This window comes from Cystoisospora suis, assembly GCF_002600585.1.
Source record: "Cystoisospora suis strain Wien I chromosome Unknown contig_5606, whole genome shotgun sequence".
In the NCBI taxonomy this organism is placed as follows: Eukaryota; Apicomplexa; class Conoidasida; order Eucoccidiorida; family Sarcocystidae; genus Cystoisospora; species Cystoisospora suis.
The window spans coordinates 1-11924 of record NW_027158396.1 but is presented as its reverse complement, the minus strand read 5'-3'; the positions used below and the strand labels follow the sequence as shown (position 1 = coordinate 11924).

Genomic DNA, 11924 nt, shown 5'->3' with positions numbered 1-11924 from the left:
CCCCCCCTTTCTCTTCTATGTAGACGTGTGCTGGCGTATGCGAAGCAACGTTCAACTTGTTCAGTCATTTTTTAGGTTTTGTTCTCGTGCCTGGAGGCGTCTCACCTCTCGTTGCAGGCTGGACACCGCTGCTGATTTAGCACCTGCCGATGAGAGTATCAGACTGTCAGAGAAATAACTACAGTTGCTGGAAGGTCTTGGCGGGTCTCTAGTTATATATGGCGTGGACAGGCAGCCGTGTATAGCGCTATCAGTATTCCGTAGTCAGCAGTGCATCGTAGAGCCTACGCGCAGCCATGAGCTGATTGCTGTGATTAGAGGCAGCGGAGTGCGGACGCTGTCGTCTTTGACGGTCGTTTGCTATTACATCTGGGTGAGGTGGTCATAAGACTTGACGCTTCTGTAATCTGATCTTCACTGCACGAAAACGGCTTTTGCATGCAATGCCGCCTTTCAGCTATAGAACTTTATGCAGCTCATTCGCTGCGAATGCTCAGGTGGTATCTGTCACCAATCTGTAGTTTTTCTGATGTCACGGCCATACAGTGTCTTCTCTACCATGGAGTCAGGGGCAGATGCACATTGAAGGAAAGTCATCATAATTACTTTGTGCTTTGCTCCACCGTCGGACTGTCTTGTGCCTGAAGCACTGAGTGGATGATTGTGAGTCTAACTGGTTTAGCGCTGAGAAGAAAAGGGAGCTCAACAGTCTGGCAGGGGATTCGTGAATTGCTCTATTCGTTAGTCTTCAGAGGATGTGGAACTGTGTTGAGTGGCTTTGTGGAAGGACCCTCTGATCAAGCAAATCGTCGCGCTTTCTAGCATACGGTTGAGTGCGGCTCCAAGACGTGCGTGTTACCGTGCACTTTGTGAACCTGCGTCTGTACGCGTGTGATAGTGCAGTTCCGTTGCTCTCTATCATATTAACATTCCGCTGCCAGCCCGCGTTTATCATCGTTTGTCGTTCATCTGCCGTGTGTATAGCGCGGGCGGTTGCAGGTAGCTGCTTGGATAGTCACTCGGGGGTACTCTGATTCCTGCTCCACTTCACGTGCGGAAAGAATTGCCTACACTCGTGTTCATTTTCTGAGGCAAAACACAGCGTTTGTGTTCCTGCCTTACTTGTTGAGGCTATTGCGCCGGTGTTCGGCGCGCTTTCGGGTAGATCAGGAGGGCGTGAACTTTTTCGGGCCATCATTCTAGCCCACGGAGAGTTCGGGGTCGCGGTCAAAGTGCAGCGTTCAGCAGGGCTTCCCTTAATGGTATTCTTTTTTTTCTTCGTGGTGTTGTTGTCCCTCAGCATGAATCAGCGACTGTCATTGATGTTGTAGAGGTAGCAGGCGCACTGGATGGCCAATCTGCCGACAGGAAAGGGGAACTTCGGATATAGACACAATACTAGTATGAGTGTGTGTCGTGTGTTCTCGAGTGTACGTCCACTTTTTACGTTGGACTGGCCTGTAGCGGTGGTAAAGTGGTTGTCGCTAGAGTAGTTTGGAGGGTGGGAATGGGAGGCATGGAGGTGGTCTTCTCTAAGGGACTGCGGCCTACGGCTCAGCGGCGTTCTCTTCTTCCAAGTGCGGAATGTACAGCCTTCATGTGTTGTTGTCTTTTAAAAGAGATGTGGGAGTGTCCGGAAACTATGGGGATCCTCAGTTTTCTTAGCCGTACGGCCATGATCCGGCCTCACCTGACCTTCCGTTAGGCTTTCCCGAGCAGTCGATGTTGGGGCGCAGCAGCGGGGCTGTCTTGCTTATTTGCCCGCCGGCAGTGTGCCGGTTCGGTGTTTTTACACAGATTCTTGCATGCGCGGCTCGTTCACGAAGGTCTCCTTAGTTTCAGTCCGGGAAGCTGTAGCGGGAGAGAGAGCGCGCTTGAGTGCTGAAAGTGCGCATGTCGGAGCCAGTGAACATAGGGAGGGTTTACACACGAACACGTGTCAGCGCTCCGCCGACAAGCTGCTGGGATATAAGGTGCCTTAGACAGACCAGGGTGCAGTGGCTTCAATTCGTCCTACAAAGGGAATCTCTCGTTGCCACCGTATCCAAAACCATCTGTGCAACACTCAGGTGAATGGCGTCAATCCTTACTAGGCACAGCCCGGGACACCTGTCTGGTCCGAAGTGACTGCCGCTGAGAACAAAGGGACGCTGCCCCCGCGTGTCGATGGGAGAGTGCAAATCGCGTTCTGCGTGTGTCTTCCCGTGGACTGCCCGTCCGGATGCTGTTTTGCTACATTTGTTTTGTACCAAAGAAAAAGCTTTGACTTGTCGGGCTAGACGCCCAGGCCGTGTGCTATGGCTTAAGGAACTCACTAGGTTTCTGCGTCTTCCCTGCTTCACAGGTGAATCTCTCTCTCTTGACTCGTGCTGAAGTTCACACTTGTGGAACTCGCGGTTTCATGTTTTGCCGGTCCGTTGGCTTCTTATTTTTGACAGCAATGTAGTGCTTTTCTGGGGCGTGCGAAGCCAGTTCCTGATCTTCCTCACGTCAGCTTGTTTCTTTCTCACCGTGGTGTGTCCCGTTTCGCAGCCTCGGTGTTCACCTGGGCTTAACCAGCTTGCTCAAACGTGCTTGACTGACGCACAATTCCTAACGCGGCAGGCACTCGCGACATTGCTTGTTGCTGACTCTCAACCTGTTAGTCTGCAGTGACGTCACAATGGGGTTGTACTGGCCCCGGCTCGGCTCGTATACTATTACAGCTGGGGTAGCCTACTTCTGTTCTTTCAGGTTGCACGGAGTTTCGACTTGTCAGTCTAGCAAATTGATTGTTCTTCGGGAAGTCCGTGACCCGCGTAGTTCGACAGCATCGCGAGGGAAGAGGGTGTTTTGACACTCGTAATTTCTTTCGAGGCTACTCCTGTCAATCGAAGAGCAGGCGTAGCAAAAACGTTCACAGGACCTTGGTAACGCTGCTCCGCCGGAGGGGCGTGACAAAAGACATATGCAGCTTTGTGTAACGGCGAGCAACAAGGGGCAGGGCAGGTGAAATTGCTTGGAAAGACTCAAAATCCGGATGCACAAGCGCTTCTCGTAGTGCGTGTCCTCATGTGGTAGTGTGGCGTTGCAAAGAGCCATAACCCGTCGTCTGGTCGGCGAAGAGGGAGTGCAACAAGTTCTTCCAACGCCGCTCTCATCAGCTTCGACTCTTTACCGCCTCATGCGGCCATTCGACAGCAGACTCCCGACTTACGCAGATCAGCACGGCAGAATCACGCCCGGTGGGTCTGCCTTGATTTCGGACAAATCGGTGTCGGGTGCAGGAACTTAAAAGTACAACCCTTCCTGGGTCATTACAACAGGGCCAAAACATTCCTGTAACGTAGGGTGAAAGTACACTTCCATCACCGGGATCAACGTTCAGACCACTGTTTGTCACAAACTCAACAGATCGTAAGCGGCAGGGCTGAACACTTCGCAGCCACGGGCACGTATAAAAAAGGAACCTGTACACACCAGTGTGTGTGCCTCTGATAAATTGGTGCCGCATAGCAAGGCAGACAAGTCAAAGCCGCACAAACAACAGCCAACCTTCCCGTGGCCTTGTAGAAAAATCTGACATAAAAAGGATTCCGCAAGGCGCTGGGTCTAAATGAACTGGGACGACACTTTCTCTACAGCTTCCAAGAAACCGGACCGTTCGGCCGCTCCTTTTGAAAAATCAACGTCTTCTCCGCACCTTCGGCGACCCTGAGACACCGAGTACATTCACTTGCAGGCTCCTCTTATTTCAGTGAATGTCCTTCTCCCTAGCTCCTATCTGTTGAGACAGTCGTGATACGCTATTTTCTCCACAAAGACGACAACCCAGGTTTCCCCGCCCACACGCGGGTAAAGTGAACTCCCGCGAACTCTGGGACGGAAGTAGAGAAATATATATATATATATGTACGTATGTATACGCGTGCACTGAGGATACACGGGTAGCTTCACTAGCACCTCCTCGCCGAGGACTGGCCGAAGACGCCTTTGCGGGCTTTGTATCTGCCAGGCCGAAGACGGCAGGGAGCTTCGACAGAAAAGGAGAACCGCGCCAACAGATATTCATTGTCCTTGCCAACGCAACCTCGTCGTGTAAAGGCTAGAGCAGCTCACATGCCACACCGCTTCCGAAGAGCGAGCGGTAGAATATAAGTAACCTGCCCCTTTCTCGTGTTATACCCCTGACACCCCGACGTCACCCCGGGGGGCCGCAGCTAGCCGTGCCCGAAGCAGCTTGGCCCTGTTGGCTTGCTGCCCAAGGGAGAGGCTCTTCTTCCTCTAGCCGCTGAGAAAAAAGACGACAAGCCATAGCTACGGCAGTGTTTAAGGAGCCCTGAGCGTTCATATGTGCATACAGAGGGATGATAAATAGTACGCTGCTCTACACAAAAACCCCCGAGCGCGCAGAACCGCTTTCCATCCGCAGGCGTCTTCCGCTTACACAGCAGAGTTGGGACGCGGCTGTCGTCCGGTGCCCTAGGCGTTCAACCTCGTCATGCGCAGGAGAAGCGCCGAAGTGTGGAGAGCAGTCCAGTCGGGCGGAACTTACCACTGCCTGCACACCACTGGGCTCCCCCACATACTCGGCGCCTGTGATTTTTCTGTTTACTGCACGAGCTGTAAGCTGTGCCAGGAACCCTTCTGAGCTCTCATCGCATCACGCAGAGGTCATAAGAAGCAGACTATCTGACTTCAGTGAGGGCTAATCCTTTAGGGCTGTGTCTCGCACAAAGAAATTGGTGATTTGTTTTCAAATACTGGATGTACACCGGTTTGTGACTGCCTTCTGATGCCACAGAATGCGGCCACGGGTAAACTGTATCCAAACAGCAACTGATAGAACACCAACAACAGCAACGTGGTTCACCAACCCAGCCATATCAATGTTCCACAAGCAGTGAACAGCATCGTCTCCAGTACTGGAAACGTATACTTCGCAGTAGAAGATTGCTCGTCCGCTTGCGTTAAATCGACAAAACGCGCTCACCTTCAACGTCGCGAGGGACGCTTGCAAGCAGTTGTGTAGTTGTCGGGACGCTTGAGAAGCTCCGAAGATGGCATGTCTGGTCCTGGATCCATCTCTTGTCTCACCCAGCCTGTGACCCACCGGAGATTCTCGACCACTAGAAGTCCGGCCAAGAAGATGAAGAAGCGGCAGGGTGCTGCCCTCAACTCTTGCGCGGATGTTGGCCTTGACAAGCGCACACGATAGTCATGGAGAAAGACACACACAGATGCGATTCTCCCAAATGAAGGAACACCGCGGGCTGTTGCCTCACAACGGTCACAAAAGCATAGACAGTCGATTGACATTAAAGCACAGCCCCAGCTTCTTTACTAGGACACAACAGAGACCGTCCCACAGCATCGCGCGCTCACTCAGAAGTCCTGGACTCCAGCTAGTAGGCAAAGGAAGAAAAGACAGACGGCCAGCTAATTGAACTTCATCAGACAGGCATGTCATTGTGATGAAGGCCCGCGAGTCGCAAAGACCACTGTTACAACACGTGTCGCTTTACTCATCTTCCTTAAACAAGTGGGAAACGAAGCTGATGCCGACGGACACCCTGCACGTTCGTTCATCACTCCCTGTAATGTACGATACGCAAGGTTGTCGGATTCTCCTTCCCTTGAGGCAACCCCAACAAGTCAGTAGAGACGGGGAGAGCCTGCACGTGACTCTTCTCAAAAACGACCGTAGAGGTAACGACGGTTTACGCTCCAGTCCTTCTCCGTTTGTTGTCCCGCAGACCCGCCTGCGGGCGCTGCCCAAAGTGATACCTGAAAGCTGTCATCGCTGCCAATCGTCTTCGCGCCGGGATATCAGAGGCGCCACCGACGAAGGGGAACTAACTCACCGCGTGAGGCCGTTCAATGAGAAGATGCTGCCGCCTGCACGCAAACAGAAACATCGGTGCAGCGGAACAGGAAGTGCCGGTGACAAGTGGGCTGCCTCACGACACGTCAAGGAGCGCGTGAAGCACTGAGAAGAAACGACGAACGACAAAGGAGAAGGCTGAAATGACATGAGCTCTATCTAAACACGACAGCTTCAATGGCCGTACAGAAATTCTACAGCAAAACACTATCTACTACGATAAGAGACGAAGCAATAACACATAGAGACCATCCCTCCATTGCTCTGTATACAGTTTAGTCTCCTGACTTGACGACTCAGCGAAACTTTCGTTCCACGGCCGGCCCTACGTAGTTTGGAGTGCCTCAGTCATGTGACACCGGAATATCATCTTTACGACGATGGTGGTATGAAAAGCAGGTCACGTCTTCTTCCCGACCTCCAAAGAATGCCACGCACTGCTCTTGTCAGAGGATCGACAATAAAAAGGGTACAAGCTTCGTGATACCTCCGACGGCAACAGATCCCTAAAGACCAGCTCTTTGTATGCAGCAGCAATCGTGAAGCTCTTCAGCGTACTGAAGACAAGCAGATAGGAAGCGCTTGTTCACTCCCACAGGCTGGCCACGTCTGTCGCAGGCTTCTTCCGCCTCCTCATACAGTCCAGCGCGAAGATGTCCCAACTCCCACAAGAACTTTATCACTCGCGCAGCATCCAAAAGCACTCCTCTTGCGACGCAAGTCTGAGCGACTCGAACCATCAACTCGAGATTGTCTGCAGAGAAATTTCCCATTCAGAGATTGAATGAGGTCAAGCGTGCACAGTACCTAGTCCGCTCCTACACGCCGGCTTCCACCGGATCTTCACTCCCCTAAACACTCTTATTCACCTGAAAACAACCGCTGTCTTCGTACATCACCTGTCAAAGGTCTAGCCATAGCTACTGTTAGAGTCGCCGGCACCCACGGAGAAACCACAGGTTACCAGCAGCTCAACAGCTACTGTCAAGTTTTGTGTACGAAAGCAGCGTGAATGGAGTCCTGAACACCAGGACAAATGCGCTCTTGGCAAAGGGAGGGAAAATGAATGTTTTCATACAGCTCCCGCGTGGAAAAGGAATCTGCACCTACGTCAGAGAGAGGGCTTCCCAACACAGTGGAATCTCAGAAAAGAAAGCGCGATATAACGTCTAGTCTGGAATGCGAAATAACTAGTGCCACATCTCACAGCACGCTAGAGCTTAGGGCTGGGGTTTCCCGGTACGTGATCACCCCCCGGGTATACTTCTGGATCCACCTGAAAAAAGCCACCGTTATCTGAAGTAACCTACGCAGTTCTCCGGCCTCCCCTCACCAATGGATACCAAGGCTGCGACTGGCAGGACTGCTTGTTGTCCAGTCTGAGAGGCCCCGTCACAGGTCTCTTCTTCGACCCCGTGGCTCTCGACCTCTTGAAGATCTCGCACGTCCTTCTCGGCCACCTGCGCGGTATCTCTCTTCTCTCGTTCTCTCCGGTGCGCTGGGCTTTCCTGAGGCGGCCCACTCGTGGAGGCCTCAGCGGAGGAGCGGCCAGCAGACTGATTCTGAGATGAACCATTGAAATCACCAGCGCTTCCCTGGCTCTGCAAAGCGCTGCTTGAGACGTGTCCCAGGCCTTCTCGGTGTGCGCCCTGGGGCCCTGGTGCAGTGTACAGAAGCCACGGTAGAAGAAGAACACACCCCACACGGTAGAGGAAGACGGACTCCTCTGTGTGCGCTTCGTCACCCAGTAGTGGGACGCTCCCATTACCCTTGTGTGTACGTGAAGCGCCCTCTTCATTGGAGCAGAGTACGTCGTGTGGGGCCCGGCTAGCAGGACCTTGACAAGAAGACTGATGGATAGCGGACCGAGTGAGATCATCACAGCCAGCTCCAGACGAAGGCGGCTCGGCTAGGCTGGCATAAGAGGACGGTAAAGACGTTGCCGAAGGTACCAAAGGGTCTCTCAAGATATCTGGCAAATGACAGAAATTCAGAACGTATGGATGACGAGCACAAAATACGGCCAGAGTAAGTTCTCTGGGTGCTTTGGGTTTCTTTTCGCCTTCGTCGTACAGTTGAAATGAACTAGCCCCGACGAAGGCGGTAAAAGGACCACACGCTACACACCATTCGACTGTCTGCCTCCTTCCTCCTCCCCCTCATCACTCTATACGCAGCAGGAGTGATACCCGAAAGGGGAGCAGACAGGATTCTCCACACACACACATATGCAGAGGAACACAAACTTGACGTTATTCTGAGTAGTTTCAGAATAGCGCATGCTTACTAGACGAGACATATGCGATGTGGCCTCATACTCGCCATGAGTCCAGCTGGTTTTCGAAATAAGAGGCAGACTGAGAGAGGACACTCCATAGCTAGTCAGAGCACCTACCAGTTGGCCGACGCTAGGCACTGAGACTTGTACATATTCAACCGCGGTGCTTTCTCGCAAGGTCCATCGCTAGTTTCAGACTCCTTGATGTCTGCCCGCCCCGAACAAGAGAGCTTCTTCCCTCCCCAAAGTTTCTAAAGAGACACGAATGGAGCAGTGTAGCGACACCAAGTCACTCGGAGAGCTGTCAGGTCCCCCGGCGATCGTAAAGAGACCAGATACGCAAGCTTTCTTCCTTACCTTGCCAGACCAACAGAAGTAGCTGCCACACTTCCTCTTGAGTCTCAAGAAGCGCTGCCTGATGAATACATGAGAAGCGATGCTTGAAAACAAGATAGGAGACTACTTCGAATGCGCCTTCTACCATGAACCGTCCTGAGTTCTCCTCCCGTCCAAGTTCCGTATCACAAGAAACGGACCGAGTAACTCTGTCGGTCCTAACCATTGAAACAAACTCAGAAAGAAGGCGACGCATATCCGCTTCCATCGCACGAGCTCGACCCGGCAAAAGAGTCGGTCTATATCGTCCTTTCCAGATATCACCACACCTACGAATGGCTCGCTGTGGGTGCTCAGGTGCCTGCTGCGGCATCTTCTATTGGCTTCTGTCCCACTCGAAGCTCCAAGGAAACAAGGACAAAATGGGTGCTGTCGTTGTCTTCATGAAAAAGAAAGGAGGTCAAAAGAAGTTGAGCGGATGGCGCGAGCAGCTCTAGTAGATGACAGCCCGTTTTGTCCAAGAACTCTGTAGCCGGACTCAAGTTCCTATTCGCCTCCTAGATGTGAGTGACTGACGCCAGTCACGAGAGAACACAGGATGAAGAAGCACATGTCGAGAAAAGACAACTCATACAAATGTGAAGTTTCTCCGTACGCAAGAAGGAATCGAGAGAGGATGTTGAGAGGAAGCCGAAAAAGGGTGCGGACCACAGATAGGTCGGGCTCCCGCCTATCCTCTAGGCTCACGTTGACCACTAGAACGTGTAGCACTCCCGCTAATCCTGGCTCAGCGGCTTGCGCGTGTGGGGTAGTTGACGTTATTAGAAAGTTATGTCTTGCTGCGCCGATTCCGTTTTTCTCTCTGATTTGTGATAAGACGGCGAGCCACCACAACCATCCAATGGCATGGAGGAACCCATATCTCAGCTTAGTGCCCCTAGTGTCCTTTGAGACCATCACCCGTGTGTCGGTTGGGAACGTGGCAATCAATTTGATGCGCGTGACGGACTTGCGCGGTTGTGTCGGGAAGTCGGAATTCCATAGTATTACTCTGCTGACTGCCACGAAAAAAAGCAGCCGTGCGAGGGCCAGAGTGCACGTGGCACTCAATGACGACAAGGGACAGCTGGTGACCACTTCAGCGAAACGCAAAGAACGTGGCGAGTGCCGCTAAGCTCCTGGAACAATTAGGTGGCCGCAAGCCTCTGCGCTGGCGTGTCCTCATGTTCTGGGTATAATACGCCTCTCTCTGATACAGAATACTCAAACTGGAAACAACGACACACGGTTCCTCCCTCTGTCCCTGCCACCCCGGTGAGAAAACGACCCAGAGTCGAGTCACGACGGCGCTAGGTGATTGCTAAGACTATTCACCGGCGCGACGGACGAACTGCACAACGCGAAAGAACCAGCAGCGCCCGTGACAAACGGGACAGTGAACGGCTACGAAGGAACAGGCGGAGAATGAGACGACAATGCGACTGTAAGTGAACAGCCCTCACTGGAAGCGGCGCTAACTCAAGCAAATGAATTTCCCAACGCTAAGAAAGAAGGGGAAACGAGCGACACAGGCATCTGCGAGGAGCGTGCATGCATGCAGGACAAGCCGGTTGAGGTTGACACTCTCCGACGTCGCGCGACAGCGGACACCAGGGTGGCATCCGGGAGTGTTGAAATAAGACAAAATGTTAGCTCCGGAAAAGAATGCTTCTGTCAGGAGAGGTGCTTCTACTCTTGTGCTGAACAAGCTCGGCGGCGCGTAGCAAGAGCAGGAAGGAGAAGTGATAGATTCCCGCAGAATCGCGTCAACTGAACATCACCGACCCGTATCGCTTGGCGGGCCTGACCTTTTCGTTGCTCTTCGATGAAAGCTGGGTGTCCTGTCTTCTTACATGAGACGACTAAAGCGCTACTCGTGGAGAGTGTCCTAGGTACTTAAGGAACAAGCGAAAGCCCCAGCTTCTAAATACCCAATTTGCAGCTCTGTCCGGTCAGCTACAGAAGTCAAGTGCACACGTTCCTCGTTAGACAAGCCTATCGGCATTCCACCTCACCGCACCGGGATCCAGAGCCCGACGCGCTCGTCGTGTAGTACGCCCGGCGATGCGTCATTCCCTATAGCAGGTCTACACAGGCTACCGGGTCCGGAGGCGATGTGGCTCGCTCATTGTGCTGGCGCTAAGCAGTGCTGAGAGGGGCGCGCCAACTATTATCGCAGCCCCGAAAACCGTCGCCGCGTCTTCCGGTGCAGCTTTTCCTCGAGCCTGCAGCCGGAAGCCAGCAAGTTGTACTCAGGAACTCTGGAGAGGACCAAGCCACACGATAGTTCGATATCGCGCTGGCCGCTAGTAGACGGGTGAAAGAAAGGCCCGCATCCCCATCGAACGGTGCCGGGTTCACGAGATGCGCAGTACTGAAAAAGACCCTTGCACAGGCATGCAGTTTTTCAGGCGGCTGACAGCGTTTTCGGAACCGCAGCTCTCTCACCCTTGACACTTCGTCTCTCAGTACAATAGCCGCTTGAGACTCGTTCGTTTGGCTTTGTCCACTGCAACAGCTGCCCAACTCTGCGTTTCGCATCCACCACAGCCGGAAAGGCTCTCCTGTCTCCAGTGGCGAGTTCGTGGTACCAACCACCGCTTTGCCTGCTAGCCTGGGCAGCGTCGGAGCCCTGGGCGGGTTCTCGCCATACGTACACAAAAGCGAGATTTTTACTTCATGGCGGACCGCCTTCGCGCACTCCCTGACCACGCCGGCCCAACTAACCTGGCGAGATAGGAGGCCGCTGGTTCACACAGCAGTGACAGAGGCGCGCTGCCGCACACTGGCAACAACGACGCCTCACCCAGCTTCACCTCCATCGGATATAGCAATCTCGAGCTAGCGCGAGGACGCGCTTCCCCCACGAGAATGCAAGCCCACGCAACAACGCACCTTTAGGAAGTCACATAGATGTTCAAATGAAGGTGGAAGTTTCTGCCAGTTTGCTGGGTTCCCGGAGGAGCGCACCGGTTTGCCTACTGGATTCAGCCAGTCAAAATACACGCAGCCCTCCTACCTGGGGGATCCGCGTGCTGTCCACGACTCGAAGTCAGCTTCATTCAGAGCGGAGCGAAGAAGCGCTGAGCCTTTTCTCCCGGCTCTCGGCCTGTTACGCCCTACACACCTCTACGGTTTCCCGGTGGGTCGTAGCGTTGACGCATAAGCAACGTCCTCGATCCACAGCGCCGGGGTGTGTTTTTGTGTTGCTGCCTGTCGTGCCTAAACAGCGTCGATCGAACGGAGAGCGGAGAGGGCTCGGCTCTTTGCTGCAGGCCGTCGCAGCACTCAAGCGACTTGTTCTGCCCTATCAGTGCCTGCTCCGGGAACTGCTGCGTGACGCCACCACCACCTCCTCCTCCTCATCTTCCTCTGGGATAGTCCACAGCAGTTCCCGGAGCAGGCACT

At 53.4% G+C, this 11924-nt stretch overlaps 3 protein-coding genes across 3 annotated transcripts; 1 reads left to right on the top strand and 2 right to left on the bottom strand.

Moving 5' to 3' along the window:
* Window positions 1-12: 12 nt before the first annotated feature.
* On the top strand, window positions 13-2425 carry CSUI_009405 (uncharacterized protein). Its single transcript, XM_068069521.1, has one exon. It carries the CDS (start codon window positions 2167-2169, stop codon window positions 2371-2373), a length of 207 nt encoding a protein of 68 aa, XP_067918505.1. The 5' UTR covers window positions 13-2166; the 3' UTR covers window positions 2374-2425.
* Window positions 2426-4145: 1720 nt separating this feature from the next.
* Window positions 4146-10265, bottom strand: CSUI_009404 (uncharacterized protein). The gene is made up of 5 exons (XM_068069520.1): window positions 8499-10265; window positions 6422-7835; window positions 5844-5877; window positions 4973-5176; window positions 4146-4270 (listed from the first exon to the last, which is right to left on the bottom strand). Exons 1-2 carry the CDS (start codon window positions 8848-8850, stop codon window positions 7156-7158), a joined length of 1032 nt encoding a protein of 343 aa, XP_067918504.1. The 5' UTR covers window positions 8851-10265; the 3' UTR covers window positions 4146-4270; window positions 4973-5176; window positions 5844-5877; window positions 6422-7155.
* Window positions 10266-10897: 632 nt separating this feature from the next.
* CSUI_009403 (uncharacterized protein) lies at window positions 10898-11905 on the bottom strand (the record flags this gene model as incomplete). The annotated part of the gene is made up of 1 exon (XM_068069519.1): window positions 10898-11905. A coding segment is annotated over exon 1 (159 nt), but the record flags the coding sequence as incomplete, so codon positions are not given.
* Between the last annotated feature and the right edge of the window lie 19 nt (window positions 11906-11924).